This window comes from Momordica charantia, assembly GCF_013281855.1.
Source record: "Momordica charantia cultivar OHB3-1 chromosome 4 unlocalized genomic scaffold, Mcharantia_2.0 BLBB01000004.1, whole genome shotgun sequence".
Taxonomy (NCBI): Eukaryota; Viridiplantae; Streptophyta; class Magnoliopsida; order Cucurbitales; family Cucurbitaceae; genus Momordica; species Momordica charantia.
Window position 1 is genome coordinate 22,902,483 of NW_028275162.1, and position 27,651 is coordinate 22,930,133.

Consider the following 27,651-nt stretch of genomic DNA (forward strand, 5'->3'; position numbering starts at 1 on the left):
ATCTTTTAGTTGAATATTTGGGTTAGTTAATTGTATTAGAATTTAGGGTGAAGTAATGAAATAAATGAAAAAGGGTAAATTTTTGAATGGATAAATCTGTTTAGGGATAAAAAACATTGCTTACGATCTAAAATGAAACTTTAAGAAAGTAATTATAATGAAAAGTGCTCTCCCTTGAAGTGCTTTTTTACTGTCTAAAATTATAATTTTTTATAAATTTAAGAGAGAGAAGATAGAAAGATCGATGAAGTTTTCAAATTGATGATGACAAGAAGAACAACTATTACACTTGGGAAAGTCTGATTGAAACTAAAAAGCAGAAACTCAAAAAAAAGAGAAAAAACAAAGTTTCTGATCAGAATCAAATCTCTGTTCTTCATCTTTGTGTAGGAAAAAAAAAAAGTTTCTGTTTCTTCAATCAGACTTTCTGTGGTGTATTTTTTGAGCCGCATGATTCTACCAAATATCCAGAAAATGCAGACTTCCAACTAGAAAATCTCTTCCCTTCCCCCTTTTTTTTCTTCTTCTTCATTTTAATCTTCTAAATAAAACTTCCCCTTTTCCAGTACTCTCCTGTGTTCTGCAACTGTAGCCTTTCTTCACCAATTTCTTATTTACACGAAAACCGTAAAGGCAAAAGAGATGTCCTCCACCATCCTCGTCCTCTCGCTAGCTCAACGAACACGGCATAACTTCCTCGATCTGTTGCTTCTTTGGTGACGAAAGCCGTCCTACCAATACATCCAATGCCTCCTTCATCCACCAATGCTGGCAGACCTCCCGAGCTTCGTGCGCGCTCATCTATAAGTAAAATTTAGAACCGTGGAGTTTTAGATTATGAAAAGCCAGCAAGGATGAGTTTTTAACAAGGAATTTGACAGAGGAGATGATGATGGGGGGAGGCTAAAACTTAGTGACATGTTAAATGGAGGAAATTGTTGGGAATATCGTACCCAAACGCGTTGTCGAAAGTTCTTTTCGGGCCAAAATTCGAGCTGCTCCTTGACAAGTAGGGGAAACATGTATCCTTCATATAAAGTATCGTAGGTTTTGCTCTTGAAACTCCAACTTCCCAATTCACCCTGTAAACCAGATTTCGAGTTAATAATTCGTATCATCACAGCATGACATCCGAAACAAGAAACAACCAAGGGAAAGGCAGGAAGACAAAAGAACTATTTTAAAGTTGACTTTCTCCATGGTAGAACCAAATAAAAACTTGGTAACCATCATAACAATTATTGTTAGATCTAGAAATCTCTATAAGTCAACAAAACAAAATCAAAAGCAAACTTTCACCCTCCAAACGCTCACGTTCGACTTCATATTCTAAATCAAAATTGTTCATTACCGATTAGTGTAAACTCACTCTAAATCTTCCTAATCTTAGTTATAATTATCAATCAAGATCCAAAATCATTGTAACAAAAAACCAGCAAAAACCACAGAAACCTCAGCCCTTCTCAACATATGAGAGAGAGATACCTGAACAATTCCCCTAACTCCAGCTTCCTCTAGGGTTTCTCTTGAAGCAGCCTCGGTAATGGACTCATCAGTTTCCCAACCTCCCTGTAATTTGAAATTTTTAGATAATACTTAAAATTTTTACACAATCAGCCAATTTTCATTGAAACACAGATCTGAAAATCTTTCTAATATTTACCTTTGGGAACAGCATGCCTTTCCCTTTCTGTGAGCTAATCACAAGCACTTCCAATTCCTCCATATTCTCCAAGGCACTATCCTTAATAGTCTTGTATCTATAAGGGATGCATCTGCAAAATTTCACAAAGAAAGATTAAAACTTCAAGTAAAAAACATTTCACCACAAGAAATTTAAACAAAAATTGCTTTAATGAATTTTTCCTCCCCCACAAACCAATAAAAAAATATCCAATTCCGTGGAGAAAAGTTTGGATTTTTATTGGTAGCCACATGTAGTAGATTAAGACCCATGAATTTCCCAAGGGGACCCATCAGAAAAAAGATTAATGGCACAACACAAACCAATCCATTTGCAAAATAAGATGATGGGGTTAGGCCTTAGGGCCCCCCTCCAAAATGATGCCATTTATCAATCATCCAAGTCTTATCCAAAGGGCAAACTTCATCCAATTCAAATCAAATCCCAACAAAATTCGAAAAGGGTTTTACGGGAAGTTGAAGAAACAAGCCAAAATCAAACAGAAATCCTCAAAATTCTAATATTCCGGCAAGAACAAGACCAATTTCTCCATGGATTTAGAAATGGGGGTAATAACAGAAACAGAGAGAAAAAAAAAATTACCCAACAACTTGGCGGCGACCCCTAATATCATAACGCTGCAAATGTCTTCCAGTACGAGAAACCAAAGCAGCGACCATGTTGTCTTGAGAAACCAAGGCGACCATGTTGGTTGGTTGGTTGGTTTTTTTCTCCTCTTGTTTTTGTTTTTCGGAAATGGATTCACGAGAATCGAAATGGGAAAATACTAAAAAAGAAGGGGCAAAAACAGCCAACAATGTCTGGGAAAGGAACAAAAATAAACTTTCCAAAGGAGAAAAATAAGAAAAATTAGAGGGCAGGAACTGGAATTCTCTAATTAACGACTGTGGATTCGGATTTAGTGGACACCCTTGAAGAACAACTTCTTCCCAAATCGCCCCTTTATATAATACCAAACCCAACCCAACCCAACCCAACGGGTACCATGCTTTCCTGGACTACGTGTCGCTGACTCACCACTTCTTTTATTATTTTATTATTTTTATTTTCTCCCTCTCATAAATTATTTTTTATCTTTAGAGTCTAGTGTAAGAAAATTTAAACTAGAAAAGAACACTGAATCTTTTAATTTTTTTACCAAGAGAAACAGATGAAAGAAGAGAGATTTTTCTTTTTTTAGAGCAATAAATAACTGTCAAATTGCTGTCAAAAGGCAAATATTCTTCCATTTTGCTAGCTTTAAATTAGATTATATTACTTTTTCTCTGTTTTTCTCTTCTTTCTCTCATTTTTCTACAATTGAACGAGAATTCTTCGAAATTATAACTTCTACCCAGCAGTGAATGAGCGACCGAGTGAGAAGGGTTAGAGTTTCAATTCAACTTTAGACTCTAGGATCCACTTAATTTTAGTACATTTAAATTTATAAAACTTAGTATAAGAGTAAGTTGGTATTGTTTATAACTCTTTTTAAATGTTGGACTATGTGAAGGGATTAAACCATACAAACCTCATTTGTATAACCCTACATTTGGTAGGTAGAATTATAGTTCTGTAAAAATTAAGATAAAATTAATGTGTGTTTCATATAGGTATGAATTAAAAAAAGGAAAAAATTAAAAGAAAAGGCATGAGTTTGGCAACTAGATTTATGTAACTACTTGAGTTTACCAAACTAGCTTTTGAGATAAGCAAACTTTAGTATAACAAACATAGGCTTAGGTTTTGTTAACTTCAAGAAATGCATACATCAATCTGAACCGTTGGTTATGATATACATCTTCGATTAAAATGTCAATGTTGGAATATGCACTCCCACGTATTGTTGGACAAGAAAAAAATCTTAAAGTCATACAAACTTAACCTATGAACTAAATATGTTTTAGGTGGTTGAAAATTTTCTTTTTCATTTCAAATAAAACCATTTCTTCATTCCAAATGGAGGTTCAATGTTAGGAATAGACCTATAGGACAATTTAGGTAGAGGACAAAAAGATTGGAAAAGACGAGAGTGAATTACATTCTACATTGGCCGGTTGAGTTGGGGAAGTCTAATCATAATTAAATAAGCTCAATTCAAGTTGTGTCCAACAGATCATGACAAATCGAACTTAAAGAAGAACTCTTTGGCATTTAGATAACTTGATGTCACCAGGCAAGATGAGATTGGGCATGGACGAGTCTCGACTAGACCAGCACATCCTTAGGTTTTCTTCGCTTGCTCTGCAGTACGAACTTCATTTATTTTGTTTGTCAGATCTTAAGATGTAAAGATTTAAATTGAATTAAATTTTAAAAATTAGTTTCAATAATCTTCGTCGTTTAGTTTTTTATTAGATACAGTAGCGAAAGATAACTTGAAAAATCGTTAGCTTTATAATATTAGTTATGTGGATGTACCATTAAAAAAGTTAATTGAGAAAAATATCTTTTTTTTTACCCTGTACTTAGTAAGTCAATTTTAACTAAAAACTATCAATTTCATCCCGTTGAACAAATTAATATCCTAATTAATTAACCTTCATTATTTATTTTCTTAAAAATTTATAGCTATCCATGAATATTATTATAGTTTAATAAAACTCCTTTTGTGGGTACCTTTTTTTTTTCTTTTTGGTCATACTTTATTGTTGGATTTAGACCTTGCTTATTTCGTGGCTTTAGATTTTGGTATTTTCCACTGGTGTAGCTTGATTTTGAGAGTTTTGTTAGACGAATTTAATTTAATGTAATTTATTTGTTGATCATTTGTGTATGTATGTGTATATATATAAAAATTAATTATTATTATTATTTTTTGATGGTATAATGTGAATGATATAAGGGTGAAGAAAATATGATTAAAGTCAAAAACTGGCTGTTTGCTGTTGATAGGGAGGGAGGTTGCATAACCTAACACATGGCTCAATTTATTTTTAAATACTAGTTTATTTAATTAAACTTTAAATACTAGTTAATATTTTATAATTAAATACCAAGACATCATATATATTTTGATATAATTGATTCTATTATGCGGATTATAAATATTTTTATTAATTTTATTTTTCAAAGGTAAATTATAAATATTTTAACCATTTTATACATACATACATATTAATGACGTAGAAGTTGTGCGCTCTCTCCAATTAAAATTTTTCCCTTAATATAATAATCTCATTTTTTAAATTACTTAACCTAACACACCATATTATCAAAAGAAATGGGTAGGAAGAAATAGATAGCCATTTTACTTTTATTTTTTCTTTTGAAAATTATGCTTGGTCACCATTTTTTTTTAGTATTTTTACACTTTTTTTTTAAATATATTTAAGCTTGTAGCCAAATTTCAAAATTAAAAATTATGGATTTTCAAATTTTGGCTTAAAATTTTTTAAATAGTTGCAAAAAGGATATGAAAAGTAAAGAAATATGTGAGTCAAAGCAGTGTTTACCAGTTTAATTTTAAAAAATAAAAAACTAAAAATAAAGTAGTAATGAAAAGAGAACTTAATTATATTATTTTAAGAATTCAACTTTAAAAAACTAAGAAAAGAAAAAACAAAGCAAATTGCGTTAACCAATTAATTATAGTGTTGATTTTATAGCTAATTAGTGAAATAAATTAAAGGGATAGGAAGAGGTTGTTAAGAGTGAAGTAAAGTAAGACCAAGAATAAATCCAATATTGAAAAGCAAGCTTAGATATCAAGTGGTCGTTCGAAAATTAAAAGACCGACCCACTAGTTGGTTCGACCGAGCAGAGATTTGAACACATCGTATCTCGATATTCTCCTTTGAATTGCATAATGAACCTATCTAACAAAGAGGTAATCAAGGTACGTGACGAAACCTAACTCTTAGCTAATCTTCACACAAAATTCAATTATAAGAGCGGCACAAATGTATGATATTATCCACTTTCGACATAACCATCACGACTTTGCTTTTGATTTTATCCAAAATATCTTATAGCAATAACAATAATTGTCTTAATCTATATACTATGAATCACTCTCTTATCTAATCCTACCACCTCAATACTATATAAAGAGGAAGATAACGGGGGAGAGTATACAGAGAGACAACTACTTATTAATGAAAATTTTAATGGACTTAAGTGGTAAATAATTCATAGATCTTGTAATTCTCATTCACTTTTTTTTCTTCTTTTTTTAATACCATTTTCTAAAACCGCCCAAAGAAAGATATGAACATAATATTATATAAAGCATAATCGATATGCACGATGGTTTATTTTTCTACAATTAGCAAGGATATAACTTGGTTTATTTAACTACTTTTTTGAATTTATAACTAAAAAGTACTTTTTTCGGCTAATAGAACTTTTCCATCGAACTTAAAGTTCTTGGTGAGAAAATATTTGGAGTAGGCACTAAGTCTAAAGGCTCAAATAGATCAATATTTTCAAGTCGATTTTCATGAAGTACTTTATATTAAAGTGTTTATAATTATATTGAAGTCCAAAAACACTCTCAAACACATGAACGTCTTTTAAATACTTTTACAATTCTCAAAATTAGTTTACACATATTTGGAATGACGTGTTTTTATATGTATAAAGTGAATGCTTACTAAGATTTTCATTTATTGCAAAAGGGAAACTAACATGAATTAGGTAGAACCTAACATCACTTTATAAATTTTGTTGTAGTCGTCCAGTTACATATCAACACTATGGTTAATGGCACCAATCTACTTTACACTTCACAAAGTAACATCATTTTCATTCCTATAAATATACAATATCCCAAAAATAAAGGTTTTAATTTTCACCATTCTCATTGGTGGGTAAAATTTTAAAAAATAAAAAAGAAAGTAATTCCAATTCTTTTCCATTCTAATTTGATGTTTAAGAAATAATAATCATCTTGGGGTAGTGACTTGACCACCACCACAAGTTTCTTATAATTCAAATTCTTTTCAAATTGTATTGGTTACTTACCCAAAACTACGAAAAATATTCTACAAAATTTGTGAACATGTTATTCTAGTACTAAAAGAGGGACACCATTTTGGACCTAAACTCTTCGTGGCTTTGTTTTTAGAATCATCCAAATACTTGGAGATGTGATGTTGTCTGATCCCTTACTCTTAGTTCGACACCTGAGGATTCTATCGATATGGCTAAGTTAGAGGCATTTACTCAGATATCAGATGTTGAGAGGAAGAATCAAGACAAGGGACCTTCCACATTTACATCATGGTATGATATTGTCCACTTTGAATATAAGTCTTCGTGGCTTTGTTTTTAGAATCACCCAAAAGGTCTCACACTAAAGAATACGTTGCCTCTTTTTTTTTTCCTTCTGACGAAGAAGATGTTGCATCTTACTTATATATCCATGGATCTTTCCTTCCCACTTAATGTTGGACTTTAGTTGCATTCTCGATAGGGATAGAAAAAATATGAGAGATATATGAATTTGAGAGAAAGATATTAGATTGAAGGAGAAAAAAGCAAAAGAGATATTATGGGGAGAAAAAAAAGTTAGAGATTGATGTAAAACATTGAGAGAGAAATAAGAGGCTAATTGTGAGTTTTGTAATGAATGTAACTATGGTATTAAAAAGAAAAATAAAATGAGATTTTGATTATCAAAACATTTATAATTTATTTGTTTATATATAGGGTATTTATTTTGATTATCAGAAACAAAAATGAAACACTTAACAAAATAAAAAACTGGTAAAAAATATTTAAATTAATGAACAAACATAAGTTAGAATAACTAATATAAAATATATATATATATATACACGATATTTGTGAGCATACAGATCAGCCTACGCGTACTTCAATTATATAGAAATTACTAATTTTTAAAGTAGGTGTGTCCATCGTAGGACGCGAACTCATTCATTCTCAATTAACCCTAGTTCATTTGGACCAATAAATCACCCAAGATAGTTAATATTATGTCTATATTACTAATATTTTATTGATATTTTTTATATTTTGTTTTTACAATAATATGAAAATATCAATTTATGGATTTATAAACACATGAAAATCGAGAAAACTTTAATACCTGGTTGTGATACAATGCAAGTATATGTTGACCAAACATTTATGATTATAGATTTAAATTAAATATATATTCATTGTGGCATTATTCTGAAAGTATTTAATAAAATGGCTTGAACGGAGAGATGAGCGAATCTCAGTTAGATGTTTCAATTTTGTTGGCTTTGAGTTGCAGCACCGTCACTCGTGACGTTCAATCTCATTTCTATTTAAATTAATGTGTTTGGCGTGTATTTTTTTTTTTTTAATTTGTTATAGTGGGAATCTTTCCATATTTATAGGATGATCATTTAGATTCCTAAATTTTTTATGAATACATTATAATAATAATAAATACTACAAGTTAGATATACTAGAAATTTAATAGTTTTTTTTTTATTAATATTGATAAATGCTTTAAGTTATTAGACTTTAACCGACATGACTAAACAGTTAGTACTACATTATTTTTAAGAAGTATAAACTGGAATTTCACTTGCATTTTAACTAATTGAATTATGGGAATGAAAAACTCTATAAAATTAACTTAACTAATTGAGTCATATAAGTTCAAGATGATTAAATTTAAAAGATATTAATTACATGTCTTAATCGGTTGAATTATTTTCAAATTGGTAATTTAGAGGCACCATTTAGAACTATTCCATTATTTGGATAATAAGGCATTATTTAATAAATATTTCTATTATTTTTTGAAAAATTATTCTACCAAACTAACTTTCCTTGCATATTAAAAGAACTGTCGTTTTAATTTAAAACCCAGATGTTTTTTTTAACATTTGATTTTCAAACCCCAACTTTTCAGCTTTAAAATAGTTTCTGAATTGGACGGAATATTTCTGTTTATGGAACCAATAAAATGAAATGTTTGGATATTGTTATATATTTAAATTATATATTAATAAATATAATAAAAGTCAGAATTTCATTGAACATTATTTTAAAGATATAATATAATCCAATAATTTCTTTTTTAAAAAAATTATCTACTTAATTATTATTCAAGAGTCTTTTTTATTTTTATCATGGTAAAATTTGGAGCCCTGAGCAGAAACTTTTAATTTTATTAATCAAACTATCTCATATAGGTATAGTGCAGACCAATTCAAACATAGTTCAAGTAAATAAAGTATTTCAATATCATTCTAAATGTCGATGTTGGATCTTAAGTAAAACTCTTTTCAATAAAGGAAATAATTGAAATTATAACTAACAAATGTGAATAGGAATAACATATTAAAGAATTTATTATAGATTCAATTTTAACAATATATCAAATATTGTTGTCAAAATAAGGTTGTTATATATGATCAATGTGTTTACATTACCATTGAAGTTGTCTTTTAATTAGTTTTTAAATTTTCATTTATTAACATAGAAAAATCAACTATTTGTTGCCATCAACTTAGATTGGTAGACAGAAATGTTGATCCGTTTTTAGTTCAAAATTTTCATAATTATTTCGTAGCTTAGAAATTTACTTGGAATAAGATATTTAAAAATGGACAATCTTTAGTTGACAAACTTCATCTTTTTACATGCATTTACAAGAAATGGTGCCAAAAGACAATAAAAGAAATAAAAATTGAAATAAAATTCATTTTTCCAGCTCCTTCCAATGAATAATTTAAGCTTATTAATTGGTAGGTCAACCACGATCTCTTTTTGAAATATGTTGGTAGATAAACGAATTAGAATTTAACTTTAATATAAGGATTAAAGTAAGTTTGGGATAATTTTAGTATGTTAAAAAGTGTTTTTAATTATTTCAAAATTTTCATAATGTTTCATTAGTGTCTCATGATGGCTTAGTGGTAAGGACACGGGATTTTCTGATATCACCTACCCTGAAGTCTTGTATTTGAGTTCTACACTAATCTACGTAAATCACAGGAAAAAAAAAGTTTGTTTATCAAAAGTAATGTTTCAAGTTTTTAAATTGTCAAAAATATTTTTTAAAAATGAGGAGAAACACAATGTTTCTTCCCAAATTACTTTTTGAAAAGAATAGTATATTGCTTTTAATAAGAAATCTCAAATTCACTCTAGGAGGAACTTGTATTTACGTCATTATCTTTTTCAACCTTTTCACATGTAGATCAAATTTAGTTGTTGAAAAACTTTTTATATATAGATCGATGGATCATATAGTAAATACAATTATATTGATTTATGGTCTATATTAAAAAAAATTTTAAGTACATTCTAGGTGGGCATTTTAACCTATACTTTTATATTTTAAGACTTCATTTGATAATAATTTTATGATTTATTTTTAAAATTTTAACAAATTTGAAACCAAAAAGTAGGTTTCTTTACTTTTAAAATTGGACGATTAGGGTTATTTCAACATCTATTTTAACTTAACCGGATTGATTTTATGTCTAAAAAATAAATATCATTTTAATTTTAATAGAAATAATAGAATAAATCAAGTATAACTTTTTTTTAAGAATAAAGTATAAATTATCATTATTGGGGGTAAACTTAAAATTTTTAAATTATTCTAAAGTCAAATATCTCCGAATATAATTCTCAATTATTTCACATTTTGATAAAATAAAGATGCGTAATCTTTTAGGCTACCAATTTTGTATTATATTATCTCAATTTTCCTATAGTTACGGCCACCCTTTTGGCTTTCTCCAAAAGTATTTGTCGTAAAATTTTACCTCTATTTAATAAACTATTAATTTCTATAGTATATTGTTTGTGAGTTTTATAATTTATTGTATTGTTTTTTGTTTTTTATTTTTATAAAGAAACACGTTTAACAAAAAGGTGGAAAGAGAGCTTCAAAGTACATAATAAAATTGGTTAGGAATGAAATTGACCGTACTAGATTCACTTAAAATGAGGTTAAAGAAGTGACACACGTTCTACATAACTATACTTTTGGCTACTCCCAACTCAATTATTTGTCTGCCTTAGACATTAGAGTGTGTAGATCTCTTGTGTGAGCAGGTGTTCATCGAAACACTTAATGTTGGAGTCCAAATAATACAAATCCTACATCAACCTTGTCATCCTAAATTTTATCGGAACTTCATATATTTGACAATAAAGAATCTCATTCATGACATAAATACATTTAATAGTAAGAGTTCAAACAAAATTAAATATTGGATTAGGATTTATGAGTGAAAAGAGAGGACCTAGGCCTAGTAAACTCCATCAAACAAGCTATCATAAGAGGGTAAGTGTAAGTCAAATTAAGATGGAAGTCCGACAAATAGACCTTAGAATAAACTTTTTTTTAAGGCTATGAGTAGCCACTTAATCCCACATTTTTTAAAATAAATAGGGGAAGTAATCATTCTTTGAAAGGCTATAAATATAGGATTTAAGTCTAATACAATACGTGAAATCACATTAAAGATAGGATTTAGATCTAATAAAAACTCTACCCTTTCATCCTTCACAATTTCATATAAAAATCACTTGGTAGAGAGAACTCATCTTTGGCTAAAAATCTACCATCAAATTAAACTCAATTCCATGATCCATATTTTCCCAATAGTTGAAATAAGAAAAAACAGCAAAAACTACCTCTAGGTACATCAAAATTAGCAACTATCAATTACCAATTCTTGAAAGGATACGAAAAAATTATTTTATATACACTACTAGAAATTGGGGTTTTACCCATGCCAGAAAAACTCGGAAAAAGGAAGAAAAACGCCCGACGAAGAAAAAGAATGTAGGAACATCGCGGGTCGAAGATCGTCGAAAGAATTCCAACTGCTGACAAAAAAATTAAAAAACGTCGAGATATGTCACAAATTCTAATTCTTGTGGTGATATATATAAAGATGCATTATCATAGATATGGAGTAGAAATTTAAACATACATACAACTCCTCTCCTTTGATGCTACTTACTAAACTATATGTTTAGATGTCATCGATTTGATTAACTACTAACCATGACATATTACTGATGACTTTCTTGATCATTGAGAATAAACAAGTTTCGACGGTCCCTGTGTGTATAAATAATTTTAGAATGAGTGATTTTAGCAAAAATAATATTAATTAATTTTGTAAAGGTGATTTTGCTATAGCTATTTTACTCTATAAATAAATTAAATTAAAATAATTTTTATCTAAATATTATTGATTTTGATATTAGTAAAAATGATTATAGCCATATCAAAATCACTCTCAAACATATCTTAATCAAATATAAGACGATTTCTCATTTTGTATGTTCTTTACCTACTTTTAATGTAATGGTATGTTTCATATTAAATAAAAATTAAAATATGAGACGATGGTGTGTCATAGTCCAGAATGACTTTTTCATTTTTAATTGCTTTGAAAGTCCAAATTTAAGGAGTGAATAAAAGACTTTGAGACTAATTACCAATTCATTAGGAAAACAAATAAAAACTTTATGCATAAGATATTAGTAATCCATCCTTTTACGGATCATAAATTTAAATCTTTATTATCTATTTAAATTAAAATACTAAATAAAAAAACGTATGCATATGCATATGCCGACATGAAATAGTATACCATTATATATATTATAAATTAAATGTGAATTAAACTTATTTTCTTTTATTTTATTCCTGAAAGATGGAGTTAATAATATTATAATTTTTAGGATATAGAAAACCAGCTCTTCATTCTAGGAGGGTAATATGAATATCCACCGCCACAATTTCTTGATTATAAAAAAGAGAGAAAAGGAAAAAATAAGGATATGAAAATGACAATTCCTTTTCTCCCTCTAATTATTGATATATTATCATTTTTTAATTAAAGATGTAAAGGTACTATATATCTACATCAGCTTAATGTAATTTTGTCTCTCTTTTCATTATTGAATTTAGAAAATAAAGGAAATACCATGCTTAAAACTCATTTATCACCTAGAAGTCTATGCTAATTTGATCTTACACTCTAACAATTATTAAATTAAAAAAAAACAATAATAACTCATAGTTTTGTATAATATTCCCTTTTAATACTATGGATGAAGGTAACCAACCCATTAAATTAAATACAAGTTACTCTCTATTTAATAATTAATAAACTATATTTTGTCAACCCTAAATATAATTCGACCGGTTAAAGTAAACCAATTTAAAGTTCTAATCTTCATCCCATATGTGGTTGAACTAGAAAAAAACAACAATAAAATGTATTTTAATTTTTAATACTAACAATATCACTAATGACGAGTTTGTCATTAAGAATGTGCTTAACTAAAAAAATTCATGAAACTGAAAATTTTTTATTTTTTTTATATATTTTAAAAAATGTGATAGAATAGATAAATGATAATAATTTTAGAAAACTAAATTATATATATTTAGCTTAGAATAAAATGATGCAAAGTAAGAACATCAATCTGAATCCATGTTTCTGTTAGCTAATATGCATACATACACCTATATGTAATACATACAAAACACACACATATTTTTGTGCATCAAGAGCCATAATTTTTTAAGGTACCTTATAATATTATTATCAATTAATTTATAATATGTGAATAAGAATTTAATGGATATTCATCCAAATGATTAAACGCCCAACACAAGTATGTGAATCATTCAAATAGGTCTATTGAAGAAGAATAGTTTAGTTGGTTCAAAACAATAGCTTTTAAATAGCGAATTTAAATATAGTATACTGATTAACATTTTCATAAATTAAAGATTCAAAAGTTTAAACTTATGATAAATAGGGATCAGGAAATAATATAATGCAAAGGTTCGAATACAAGAAATCTTGTTTTGATAGTACGTGGAGAATAAATCACTATTCATCTTAAAAGCTTTAAATCGATGGACTTGATTTAATTCATATATAGATACATTCTCTACCTACCAAAAAATAAGAATAATAAATATAAAAAATTTTTAAAAAGTCATAATCAACAATTTGCATTTCAACATCTCAACTTTTTTTTTTTTTTTTTGGGAAGAAAATTCCAACATCTCAACTTTTACGACGTCTTTTTCTTTTAATTTAGGAAAGCGCCAGCTACATTTTATCTACAAATTTCTTTTTTCACTACGAAATTCTGGAAAATACATAATATTTTAATTAATTTGTATAACAGCTTTTCTTTAAAAGTCCGCAAGTACGTTTCAAATCCTTCCTTTGGGTCTAAGTTTCTCTTTTCCTAGTGACTCGGTCGTTCATGTATTAGAATTTTAGGTAGATTCTGAAAATGTCAAAATTTTCCTACTTTGATCTAATTTTAATGTTATTAACATAATTTAATTAGTTAAAACAGATCAATTTCCACTTCACATGTGATTAAACTAAACAAAAAAGAAAATAACAATAATAGGGGGTTGAATTTAGGGCCTGCAGGAGAATATAAATTACCAATTGAAAATATTGTAGTGTTCCAAATATTTTCAAAAATGATTTTAGATTCTTTTTTTATACCGTGAAGGAAAGAAGAAATGGACAAAAATATTTCAATTTCAAATTGACTTTGCCACTTTATTCAAAACTACCCTATTTTCTCTAAATATTTTTAAAACTATCAGTTTTAAAATTTTTTGAGAAAACTAACTTTCATCCAATATACTTAATTTGATGGATAGCATAGGAGTGATATGAAAACTTGAATAGTCAATGGTATTAATTTTACAACTTATACCCATATTGTACTAAAGAAATATATATAATAAAATAAATAAATAATTTAGGATAAATCATAAAAGTTCATTTACTCAATAAAATACGGGTAGAAAAAAAATTATTTATTTTTTCTTAAAAATACATTACAAAAGAACAAATAAATTTATTGCGGTTTCTATCATTCAATTGGCTGAAAAAATAAAAAAAGCATCTCCATTTATTGCGGCCCCCCCATGCAGTAATTTATATTCGAAATTAGAACATTATATTATATTATATTTGGCCGCTCTGTATTTTGTAGCCGCACTTTATTTTGTTATTTTCATTAAATTAAATATTTTTTTTTTCCAAATTTCCAGATTCTGTGGATACAATAAGATGCCTGCATCTGCAAATGCATGCGTGGAATTATACAACCATATGCGCCTCTATTCTAGACTCTCAACCAAAAAATCAATATCAAATTCGATTGCATCGTTTTCCAAAATTACAACTATGCCCCTATAGTTTTTCTCAATTACAAAAGCACCCCTAAAAAGACTTTAAAATAATTTTCTAAAGTTTTCTTATCGTAATTATTGATATTCATGGGTTTCGGATTTTATTTTTGGACCAGATGCTCATTTGAACTTTTGGACTTGAATACCATATTAATATTCATGGACGATGAGAGGAGTAACTCATGTCTATTATAAAATGTCCCTTCTTTTATCAACGTAGTATCAATCATGATATTATTTAAAAAATCGTGTTTTTTTACTATTGTTTTAACAGCCACATTTTGGACGCTAGTTTTAAAAAATCTACTTATTTTTTATTTTTAACTTAAGGAAAGATTTAAATAATAATTAATTGAAATATATTTTGGCAGTATGAGAAATAAGCTTTTTTTTTTTGTCATCATTAGAAGGCCTAAAAAGGTACACCTTTTTTTTAACCACTCATGTTATTTATTTAAAAACTTTGGATCGGAATTACTCAAAAGTGTATTAAAAAAATGTGGAAAATAAAATAAGCACAACTAACAAACGAAATTATTAAACACAAAATTTTAGTTTGTATATGCAGACAGATGTTATTAAGCAATAAGATAATATCAAATAATCTTAATCCAACAACTGCAAAATGAAGGAACCTTCAATTCTTGTGCAACAAAAAATAAAATTAAACAATTTAACTCAAAAAAAACTTATTGTAGGAAAATGAAATGGAGTGTGGAATCATTAATAACACAAGAAGAAGAAGATCATAGGAGGATTAAATGGCAGAAATTATTGACTTTTATATATGAACACACAAACATGATTGGTCGGTGATATGTTGGGTTGGGTTAAGGTTTTTAAAACATATCAATGTTGGGTGTCGGAATTTTCAAATTTTTAATACTAATTTTCCAAAGTATTTAATGAAGAAGATCTAGAAATAATTGCACAAGTCAACAATTCCATAAATACATGAACGAATCAATCAATAAAATCAATCATCTGCATGTGGAGAGGGTTTTATTTTATATTATCGTTGACGACTTCTTCAAGACTTTTTTTAACAACTTTTTAACAGTAAACCAACTCTTTGACTGCATCTATAATGATTTTTGTCGTGTTTTTTAGTTTTCTTCTTTTTTTTTTCTTTTTTTAAATTATCTTCGTTTTGGGTTTTGCACTTTGCTAACTTCTAGAATTCGGTAAAACGGATTGGATAGGTGAGGATGTGAAACTGTGTGCTGCTTGTGTTCACCAATTTGGGGAAGTATGGTTTCTGAAGCTCTTCTGTTGAAAAAATTGGACAAAATCCAAAAAATTTTTGAGTTGGAACTTCTTAATTTTAGGTTAAAAGTAATAAGTTCGGTAAACTTTTAATTCGATACGTGTAATTACAAAATTTCAACTTAGTCTAATGATTTGAGTATAGTTTTGATTTGGTTTTTAGAGATGGTTAAACCCTACCAATATAACAACATGTCTCCTATTCAATAGAGTAATAGCTTGCAATGACAGAGTAATTTGTGAGGCTTGATCAAATCAAAGGAATCAACACCTTTAAAAGAAAATAAAAGTTAAATCCTTGGTACTGAGTTCCAAAGTTAAAGCTATTTGGTCGATTTTTGTTTTTGTTTTTTTTGTTTTGTGTTTGGATGTCAAGATTCTTGTTTTGTTTTTTTACCAAGTGGGACAGTAGAATCTTATCAACTATGATTTAGAAACATTTTTTAGAACTAAACTAATTATTCTTATTTGGTTAGTTCACTTGCCTTTTCTTCAAATCCCAGTAAGATCTCCATACCATATGCCTAGAAACACTAGAGCATCCAGCCAACATAATGTTTAACCACCAACCATCAAGTCCAAAACCTCCATCTTTAGAGCTGATGTAGACAATTTAGGGGTGTAAACCGGTCGGGTCGGGTTGGGTCGGTTATTGGGCCCACCTTCAAAGTGACCATTTTGAATTCAAAGAAGTGCCCCACAATTCTCTGATGTGAAAAGGCCCTAAATGTTGATTTTGACAACACACTTGGTTTGTGTTTTCATATTTGAGCTAAATATTTCCATTATTGAGGACCTCATCTTATAACTTGTGGAGCTTGAAGGGTTTGACGTAACTCAGATCTGTTTCAAATTGGATATTTTTTTCTAATCACTCAATCCACAATTTTTTTTAATTACCATTGAGCATCGCTTCTTCAACTACTGACAGTCTCCAAAAATGAAACACTAATTTGGATAAACTATAACATATGTTAAAAGAACAGATAAAAACTCATTTATGCAAATCCACAATCTAATTATGCATTCATTTTACAAACCAAGCAGATTTTACTCACTATAGCTACAGAATGTAACATACATAGTTGAAGCACATATATGTACAATACAATTATACAACTGATGCCTACATATAATTCAATCATATAGCTTGCATACAACACTGGAGAAAAATACCATGGTACTGGCAAACAATGATTGATCCCATTAATTCTCTGTCACGTCTGAATCTCCATCATCTGAATCATCATCCTCATCGTCATCCTCCTCGTCTTCCTCATCTACATTGTTCATCTTAAGTGCACTACTCGTAATTCTAGTCAACGCCACAGTTTTGCTTGCCCTCTGTGAGCGTGTACTGATTGTCCCTGCAACAATGGAAACAGAGGTGGGCGACATGGCTTCATCAGAAGATGAAGACTCATGTTTCACTCGTCTCCTGGAACGTGCAGGTCTGGTAGAACATGGGACTGGTGTTTGTGCAACTTCAGCTTCGAAATTGAACTCCAGTTTTAGTTGATCTGTAAGTACATTTGTTTATTAGCACAAAACAACAGGAAAAATGGACACATTCAAAGCTATATCAGAGATATGCTAGTGAATCAGAATTGCAATACCGAAAACAATTGGAAAAAAGCTTTGCCTGGAGAACCATCTCATGGCAAAATTTCACCCAGCATATCTGCGTGGCTGGAGTGTTTCCAAGCAAATATGATTCTATGAGCACTACTAATTCAAAAGATAGATTGGAGATGTTGGGAGATAAAGAGAAATAAAACTAAACCCAGGTCATCCAAAATTGAAAGTCTAACGTGATTATAGACCCTGGTATATGACTTTTAATAAGGGGTGGAAACCACTCTCAGACCACGTAATTGGTCCCTTCTATTACTTAAAAGAAGGTATTACTCAGGAAACATAACTCGTTGAAGTTTTTGTTCAGTGAACTTTTAGAACTGTCGTCAAACCAAGAAGCAGCAAATGAATAAGGAACATTTACCTAAAATTAGATGAGCTTGATCTTGCAACATTTCAAGATCTGGTTGTTTGTCAATAGCTGTGAGATGCTCCCCTATCCGCTTTAACTCCTTGACAAGATCCTTATCTGATGATGCAGTTTCAATTACATGACATAGTAGTCTTCTCATTAGCCTTATAGCACCTTGTTCTGATGGGCGAAAATGAAGCGACACAAGTAAACGACACAAAGCAGAAACATATGACTTTTGTGCAGGTGTCTTCTTTCCACGGAAGCTTGCAACCTCAAAGAAGTATCAATCAAATGTTAACAAGTCAGTAAACCACAACATTGAACTGGATGCAACAGACAAAAAGTCAGATATTTAGCAAATGAGACAAACTTTATTTCTCTGTTTAATTCAACAAGTATCACACTCTTGGCAAGTTAACGTAAAAGGGACCAACTTTTTACAAATTTAGACAAGAATGAATGATCGAAAATTGAAAAGCAAAGATGGTAAACAAATAGACAGAAAATTCAAATTGGTACAATTCAAATTGGTACAATTCAAATTAGTCAACTTGGCCAACTTTAACGTATATGTGAGTCTGTGACAGCTATGTTAATGCAGAATCTACACTCCCCTCAAACTAGTATGAATTACAGGGTTCAAAACTGTGCACTTTTCTAGCTTCTCTTGAGCGTTCCATCAATCTTAACATGTTTGATTAACAAATGATAGTATTTTTTTTAAGTGCAACGTGCACTAAGACAATAGTCCTCTAAGATTTAAGCATGAAAAAAAAAACTTCAGTAAGGTCTGACTTATAACATTTATATTACGAAGCATGAGATGAAGAAAATAAAGGGCAAAATATAACAAACAAACACAATCCAATTATTATGAGTCATTTAAGATTTGAATTGAGATCAGGCGTTGAAGACAAAACCCAAATAACTCGGACCTATAAACAGAAGAAAGATTGATAAAAACCTGTTCAGTTAAAGAAAGGGTTTATTCATTAACCAAAGAGATATTGAAAGAGGAGGCAGAGATCTCCAAGTGACAGCTGTGAGAGAGAGAGAGAGAACAGCAACAGAAACGCATACAGATGGAGCAAGCCAAAGGGACAGAGTGAGGGATATAAAGAAGTATGGAGCAAGAAAAAGAGAGACAGACAAACAGAATTGAGAGAGGTCATACTTTTCTTGCACTTGATCTAGCTACAACAAATTGTTTCCTCAAGTGACCAGATCACCTCTAACAAATATACAATATATTGAAGTAGGTTATTGGTCCCACACAACTACATCAATCTACACCATTGCTTCAGATATAAGTAACTTTCTCGGTGCCCTGACAGATATTTGAGATCCGAGTCATTACATCCAAAATGACCTTCTTTAGGAGAATCCATGACTGACATAAAGCTTTAAGAGGATTTTGAGGCTTACACCTTGAGCTTTTCCGTAGGACAAGACTCAAACTTTTAGCCTTGGATCTTAAATCTTCTTGGATCATAAGAGGTTTACATCTCATTTAGAATAGGTTTACAACTCTATGAGAATGTGGAGTCTGAAGCTTTTCCTTAGGACGACTCAAATTTTTAGCCTTGAATCTTAAATCTTTTTGATAGAATATACTTCTATTATTTATGTTAAAAGAGGGAAATTACACGATTGAGGGAGATTCGAGAGTTCCCTTGCCTCTCCTTACAATCCTTCTAAGGATACTAACCACTAACAAAAAGATACCCCTACCCTCCATGGCACAGCAGTATATATAACTAATTCCCTTTACCCCAAAATTCCTCTAACTAACTCAGGCCCACACCTAATTTCATCCCCTTTTTACCTTACCGAACCTTCTTACCCTTCTTACATATTGCTTCAGTACCGGGGATCTATCATCTTCTTGGATCATAAGAAGTTTACATCTGAGAATGCATGGAGTCTGAAGTTCTCAATTTGCTATCAAAATTTTAAACTAAAAACATTTACTTCTATGTGTAATGCTTATATATTATGAGTTATGGTAATTACATTACTACTTTTACCATTAAGGCTTAGAAGATATATTGAAGACAACAATTAAACAGTAAGTTGATCATGTTAATAATTAACAATCGTGAAGTAGAAAATGACCTTTAAAATATCTACTTATGAGATAATTGACGAACTAAAATTTTCTGATTTACATTTGTATCAATATTTTTTATTTAAATTTAGACTTGCACCGCAAAGAGAGAGCCTCAAACCTACCTTTAGACAAGTTAAAAAATATTCAAGTACGTTAGCTAGAAATACAGCTGACAGGAATTCTGAGTGTTGAGAATCTAAAATATACATATGAGTATCACAGTAGTCATAAACTCATGTTTGCCAAGAATTAAGCATGATATATTGATATTTTGAAACACAGTGTGATACGAACTGCACTTAACGCTAAATTTGAAACTTCATAATAAGCATGAACATCGACATAAGATTGATTCCATCAACTATTAACCATTGTTCAAGACTAGGCATTTACCACATTAAAATTCACATGCATGCCCTCAAACAAGCTAAAATTACCTCTATGGCTATTCGAATGGCAAGCCCCTCTTCACTGCACTCAAGGGGAGGTTTTCTAATACTATCAAAGACTTCCTGATCTCCCATACATCCATCTTCATACTTCCTTTCGGTATCATTCGCATATAAAGGAGCCTGCATCATCTGCAGCATAAAACGTGATGCTTGGACTACCTGTTTGCGCATATTTGTTACCTCAACAGCAGAACCTCCGACATTTCCATTCATGCCTGGCCACATTGAACGCATAAATGGGACAAAAGTCTCAGATATCCACCTCTGCGAGTAAAATATACCACTCAGCTGAGAAATTACAAGTTCAAGCTTCCTCAGGTGTATAGAAAATATATCCATTTGAAGTTAAACTTAACTTACCTTGTGAGCAACTGTGAGGGATGGATAATGCTCAAAGAATACAGATAGGCATTGTTTCAACCTGATTTAAGACAAAATCAATTGAAGTCTTAAATGTTTAAATATTTAAATGGTAAATTAGATTTGTAAAATAAAAGTGCAGAAGGAACCACCTCTCGAGATCTTTCTCACTGGAAAAATAAATGTTTAAAAGCTTGCTTAAAAGTGGAGGATGTAGAGATGCTGGTATGCTTGGATAGTTTTCACTCAGAAGAAGAATCTTTGCAAACCCCTCTGCAACAATGGTTTGAACCGACTCAATTTCATTAGTTGCTGAAGGGCTGTACCTTTCATCGTTGTCAAGTCCAGCATATAAGAGATCAAGTGATCCCATATTAAAATCCTCATCTGCTTCAGATAAGTTCATAGAACGAAAAGATGTCCCATCAAATGAAGACTGCAGTGATTGATCCTGTCCCAAGGCCTTGTCAACCTCCTGGGGACCATGCCACATTACAAGATCAAATAATGCCTTGCAAGACATTGTGCTGATTGGGGTAAGCCCCGTAATGAAGGAATGTCTCAACTGTTTAAGAACTTTCTCATTTGGTCTTTTATCTAGCAATCCAAAGAGGCCAAGACAACGTATGCTAATTCTTTGAACATCTAAATGAACATGTTTTGCCTGCAATACAAAATGAATAAAGTTAGTGTTGGATAATTTGAGTTCTGAACTACATAACTCCAAAACATAAATCAAGCTGCAGAATGCCGCAAGGATTGCTGCCCAAGCAGCATATAATCACCACTCATGCAATTGATGCAAATATTGCAGACTTTCACAAAAAGAGAGGAGCTATACCTAGAACACTCCACCTCATACTTCAATTGATTTCCAAATAGTAGTTTTTCCCCTTCTATATAGGAGTAACAATAGCCACAAGTGAATCACATTCTGATATAATTGGCTAATCATACACACACACACACACAAAGTAGTACATGTCCTAGCTAACCATGGTTCAAAGTGTCAGTATCAGCTAGCGACTTGGAGGGTATTCACAGATAAAAATTGTTTTACTGAATCAACTTTTGGGCAATGCGTAAGAAATGATACATATGGTATGGTGAAACAACTGATCATATAAAGGAAATTGTCAACCGCTTTTCAAAAATTCAATATGCAAGAACAGATTATCAATATCGAGAAATATGCAAAATCAAACAGCTGATTTACAAAATTTTCTTTACCCCTGGAAGCAATATCGACTCCAATAGTTCAGCAGGTCCTGTGACTTTTCCATTAATAAAATTCAATGATTTTGCATTTTCCAGGAGAAGACTTGTCACAGCAAGACAGTGCATCCACTGAATAAAGTTTGCAGTTCTCTCTCTGCATGGTCGAGCAAGTTCTTCAACTACCTCAAGAATAATTTCTTCAAATTCACCAGCAGCAGCATGGACTTTCTTTACCAAACCAGACACAGCAACTGCCCAATCTCTATCTCCTCCAAGATTGATTCCATCCCCTAGAACCACCAAGTTCCCATCATCATCCACTTCATGATCCGGAGACATATGCAACACTTCCCGCAGAAATGCACCAGCAATCTTCCTATTTGCAGCATCAGAAAAATCCAGCATTCTTCCAAGCAAAAGTAGTTGTCTTGATGCAAACCGATAGCTGGACCCTGAAATTACAAGGTCGTTTTAGGTTGCTTAGCAACAACAATGTACCATATTCTTGCTTTAAGAGAAAAACCCACCTGCATTGATATGAGCTTTGACTAGGCCTACATAATCAGAAATTGTGGCAGGAAGAATTTTCTCTAAAAGATCATTTTTATCCGAAGCTTCAGCTGCATATACCGCTGCTTCAGTACCCATAGTGGCTGCAGCATCAGAACCTTTTTCCTACCCAAGAAAATTTTACAAAGATCAAATTATCAGTTGATATGAAGTCTGGTATGTTGTCATGTTCGAGAAAACTCAACCCCACGATGGCTCAATTTCAGGAACTTATTTACATTGATGCATTGAAGTGTAGAAATTCAAATCCAAATCATTTACTAATTTAGTCGCCGTACTATGATGATTAAAAAGATTTAAATACAATTAAGAAACAAAAAAAATGAATATGTAAGGTTAACTTACAAATTGTTCCTAAATCTTCAGTTTCGTAGCTAAACTTTGAATTGTTATGTTCTTACCGCTAACGCCACCGACTAAATGATGACTTGGTTGACAAAACGATGATGTGGCGTCCTTTTTGGATACATATTGACTTATTTGGCATAACATGACAAAAAGAAATGGACAAATGGAAGAACAGAGTGGCACATCAATAAAAGAGATTTCCTACAGAATATATTGCATGTTTACTTTATTTTGTTCAATTGTTTATTTTACCATTTATCATTTGTATGCAAGTTGTGTCAAATCAACTGGAGTTTGTACCATAGACATGCTACATTATCAATTATGAATGTTATTATTAGTTAGGACAATATCAAATTATAATTCAAAGAGAAAATAATTATAAAAAAAAATTAAGTTTAAGAACTAAATGAACTGAACCATCGAAAGACTGAACTTATAATTTTTTTTTATATTTATGAGTGTCCGGACCAGCTTACGCGCACCTCAACTAATCTCACAAGACAACCGTCTGATCCTACAATATTTGGTGTCAGAAAAAATATAGAATTACTAATTCTTATAATTTACCTACTTAAACATGAAAAAGGCAAAAGAAATGAATAAATAAAAATGACACTCTTTACCCTTTACTCTCTTAAAGGGATACCTTTCTCCCAAAATTAAGGGTCGTGGATGATTGTGAGAAGCTCATATCTAAAAATTGCTTCCGTGAACAAGTAAAGTTAAATTAAATTGGAGAATTATTTATATTATTGTAATCACATGCTAGATTAGTTGTCAGAGAATGAGGCTAAATCCCTTCCCTAAAGGAGTAGGATCGCTCATAAGAGAACAAGTTTTCATATGAGTAAAGGTCCAATAGAGTTTTCGAGGAGACAAACACCAAAAATGCATTAGAAGTGAAATTTTATGGATGACTATAAAGGGCTTAGCACTTTTACCATGATGTGGGACAACATAGCAATAGCATTATGGAGCCAAGGAATTCCTTTATTTGCACCACTCTTCCTTGATCTAATTGCTGCTAATATAAGGTTTCAAACATCCCTCAACAACTTTCATCTTGCTAAGTTCATAAATTATACCTATATCCCACGAAAAGTCTACTCGAATCTGTCATCATTTGCTCAAGCAGTCCTACCATACAAACTTTTTACTAGATCATAAAAAAAAGTTCAATTATATATAAATAAGTCGAGAGTGATGACAGTCGGGGTTTAGGGTCTAGGCAATAAATCCTAAAATTAATTTGAGGAAAACTCTCATTCCCAATTCAACAAGGGGTTCCTTGTCCCGCGAGGGCCAAATCTCGAGAGGGCCCCATTTTGAATTTTTCATTTATAATAAAAACTAGCCTACAAATCTCTAGAAAGATTATTTTTCACCCAATATTTACTACACATAGGTATTGAGTTTGACAAACACGAATCAAGAATAAAATGATGGGGAGATGCAACGGATATACTTACCTGCGCTTCTGTTAGGATATGCTTACAAATGGTTCTCCAGTATAGAGAAACTTCCGCTTCCATAAGTTGAATACCTGGGGTGCAATGTAGTGAGTCTCCTAATATCAAGAGAGGGAACCATCATTTTACCATAGCATGTACAACCCTAACTCACAGTATAATGAAATGCTTTCATCGAGTTAAATGAGCAAATAAGTTGGCAGCGATTGAAGTGTTGAAATCACTAGAGCAAATTACTCCAGCAATTACAACCACTTCAATGAGCAACGAGTTGGGAACATTTACCTACAGGTTTGTAATGGGCTTTTTAATTTAAATGTAACCACTTGGAGCTAAAAAAATAATAATAATAATAATCTCTTCTGTTTGCTTGCTCAAGCCTTCCAATTATGGAAGGATAGGCTAGGACATGGCAATAATGATACATTGCATAAATTGACTACCATGAATCACCCATGAAAAGTTAGAAATATGGAAACCATAAGTATTTGAATATTGGACAAGCTCACTAACCTTCGGCCCCGTCACCCGCAGTTAGTATATAATGGCGGATGCTTTCACCATCATGCAGTTTCAACAAATTCGCTCCTAATAAGGCCCCCATAACAGATTCACCAACACGTTCATAGGTTTCAACATCAAGATACTTGAGCAATTCTACAGGATTGCCATGGCAGCATTTAGTAAGCCATTCATCTGTCATTAGTTTTAAACACTCCCTTGAAACAGCTTGAGAACGATCAGCAAGTCCCCTCTGTAAAATTATCGTCCTTTGTTTGATGCTATTAAAAAAGAACAAACCAAAATATCTAAGTCACATACATTCTAGCAAAGACTTATAGGCAGGAGTACTAAGAAAGGAAAATTTTTCCCATCCAACCTGGACCCTACTGTAAAAGAAAATAAGGTGTCTTCCTGTAGATTACCTGAGACTTTGAAGAGGAAATTTATTAGCTAATATACAATATGCTGCTTTGCGGACAGACTCGCTCACATCCAAGGTCCAATCAATTATCACTTGCAAAGTCGTATTAGAAGGTGGCAATGATAGTAATACTGTTTTCCTGACCTCCTGCAAACAATAAGATTGAACCACCGAAATTGGAGGCACTCTTATAGATATAACCATAACCATTTGTAAATGTGAAACATGATTGAACTTAATTATTTAAAGGCATTATTGCATTGTGAATGTGCAAGCAACTTGATTGATCCTTAGCTGTTAAGGAGGAAAAATAGATTAACAACCTGCATGTAACTGTTAGAGCAATAGGTTTCAAAAGACATTCAAAAGATGCTTAAAGTTTTTCTTTGTACGAGAAAAATAGACGAATTACATCAAAGTGACAAAAACAGTTTGTTTGTGTACCCACGTATATATAACAATTTAAACTACTTAACATACTCACCGCATTTTGCTCCATAGGAAGCACCTCGAGAAATAAATCGAGGATATCACTGTTTTCACTATCATTTGCAAAGCGTGAAAGAGCGCGAACTGCAAACATGCGGATTAAAGGAACCTTGTCCTGCACTCGCAGCTTCATGTGATCTACAACTTCATCCCAGAGTTCATTGCTGACTTCTGCATCATCTGGTAGCCGCATGATGATCTATAAATGAATCGATCAACAACAAAGTTATCGTGAAAATTAGCAACAGCGAAACTGAACTATAGCATACCAGCAGTCAACTAAAAGTAGTGCGAATAAATATTCAGTAAAAGACTCCTATAAAATCATGAATAAGAGCATCCGACGCTCAAAAGTTTAAGGAAAATTGCAAGGTCTCATCAAATACCTATAAATCAACAGCTCTTCAGATTGTTTTTGCTTTACTAGAGGAACATCGAAAAAATGAAACGCAGGAAATTTGAAAATAGTATTTCGATTTGCAAGTTTAATTTATTAGGAACAAAAGTACCCAAAACTACTAGAACTCCTCGTATTGACCTCTCCAATCTCAGTTCCCAGATTCCGCGACAAAATCGAGTCTATCGTTTAAAGCATTTGAGGAAACTCGAGACGCATAATATTCCGCTTTACCCGCGTGAACTACTTAATTCCAGAATTCTTTTCATTTTCCAGCAAACGGATAAGGAAATGACAGTTAGAAAACGGGACACAAAATTCAAATTCCAAATTATTTCAAACTCGTGCCAATCAGTTGAGTTCAGCTCTAGAAAGCAAGCAGATGGCAAGGTATAATTCTATCGTACAATTTAATAAAAAAGAAACAAACAAACAAAGGAAGAAAAGAAAACCTAAGTCCATATCACTTTTCCAACTCCGAGAACAAGAAAACTGTAACGCAGTTTAGGATCTCACCTCAGAAACAATCTGGCACGCGCGGAACCTAGCAGACTTATTTGCTGCGCAAGATCCCGCGAGAAGAAACTTCAGAAATTCCTCCAAGAACTCGTCAGCATGTGAATCGAAATTGGCGTCTCTAGCAGTGGCAAAAAGGGAAATGAAGCGAACGACGCGCTCGGCGGAGGTAATTCTGCGGTGGAAACTGAAGAGAGGGGTGAGGGTTTTGGAGAATGCGGTAAGGAATTCCAAAGGAGACTTGGATTTGGAACGTAGAACACATAGCTCCTTGAGCTTGCGGTTGTGCGCGGCGTTTGATAACCGTGCTTCGTCGAGGATTTTCGCTATTTTCTGAGGCAATAGATCCTGTGCTTCTACTGCTTCCTCAGTCATAGCCGCTTCTCTCTTAGAAACTCCCATGATCTCCCTCGCCCTCCCTAGTGAGAATGGAGACGAAACTTCACATTGCTCATTGCAGAGACTTCGACATTTTTGAATTCGAGCGGGAGCGAGGAGCTGACGATTTCATGGGCCGAGCTCTTATTGGGCCTGACCTACTGTGTATGAACTGGTTATTAGGCTGGGTTTAAGGCCCAATTTTCAACATCTAGCCTATGGTCCTAACTCCTAGACTTCGCGCTATTGTCTTTTTTTTTTTTTTTTTTTTTTGAGGAAACGCGCTATGGTCATTGTACAGGGATTTTTACTTATCT

General features: G+C 31.7%; 2 protein-coding genes across 3 annotated transcripts; both read right to left on the reverse strand.

Annotated features, from left to right (window-relative positions):
* Positions 1-233: 233 nt before the first annotated feature.
* Positions 234-2,634, reverse strand: LOC111011786 (nudix hydrolase 18, mitochondrial). The gene is made up of 5 exons (XM_022285680.2): positions 2,288-2,634; positions 1,664-1,775; positions 1,486-1,569; positions 954-1,082; positions 234-801 (listed from the first exon to the last, which is right to left on the reverse strand). Exons 1-5 carry the CDS (start codon positions 2,389-2,391, stop codon positions 670-672), a joined length of 561 nt encoding a protein of 186 aa, XP_022141372.1. The 5' UTR covers positions 2,392-2,634; the 3' UTR covers positions 234-669.
* Positions 2,635-17,083: 14,449 nt separating this feature from the next.
* Positions 17,084-27,407, reverse strand: EMB2656 (ARM repeat superfamily protein). Of its 2 annotated transcripts, none has more exons than XM_022285822.2 (12): positions 26,957-27,407; positions 26,039-26,242; positions 25,556-25,701; positions 25,143-25,411; positions 24,630-24,703; positions 22,767-22,914; positions 22,252-22,691; positions 21,174-21,685; positions 21,022-21,082; positions 20,647-20,925; positions 18,109-18,370; positions 17,084-17,629 (listed from the first exon to the last, which is right to left on the reverse strand). In XM_022285822.2, exons 1-12 carry the CDS (start codon positions 27,356-27,358, stop codon positions 17,316-17,318), a joined length of 3,111 nt encoding a protein of 1,036 aa, XP_022141514.1. In that variant the 5' UTR covers positions 27,359-27,407; the 3' UTR covers positions 17,084-17,315. The 2 variants fall into 2 exon arrangements, with proteins under 2 accessions (XP_022141514.1, XP_022141513.1); XM_022285821.2 differs by having other exon boundaries at positions 24,630-24,727.
* Between the last annotated feature and the right edge of the window lie 244 nt (positions 27,408-27,651).

What these genes read in the sequence shown, in the direction of transcription:
- LOC111011786 (XM_022285680.2), bottom strand. Translation starts at nt 2,391, where the DNA reads ATGGTCGCCTTGGTTTCTCAAGACAACATGGTCGCTGCTTTGGTTTCT. An exon ending in GGTCGCCGCCAAGTTGTTGG is followed by an intron (nt 1,776 to 2,287) that starts GTAATTTTTTTT and finishes GAAATTTTGCAG; the next exon opens with ATGCATCCCTTATAGATACA. An exon ending in AAGGCATGCTGTTCCCAAAG is followed by an intron (nt 1,570 to 1,663) that starts GTAAATATTAGA and finishes TTCAAATTACAG; the next exon opens with GGAGGTTGGGAAACTGATGA.
- EMB2656 (XM_022285821.2), bottom strand. Translation starts at nt 27,358, where the DNA reads ATGGGAGTTTCTAAGAGAGAAGCGGCTATGACTGAGGAAGCAGTAGAA. An exon ending in TTTCCTCTTCAAAGTCTCAG is followed by an intron (nt 25,412 to 25,555) that starts GTAATCTACAGG and finishes CTTTTTTAATAG; the next exon opens with CATCAAACAAAGGACGATAA. An exon ending in CCATTCGAATAGCCATAGAG is followed by an intron (nt 18,371 to 20,646) that starts GTAATTTTAGCT and finishes TACTTCTTTGAG; the next exon opens with GTTGCAAGCTTCCGTGGAAA.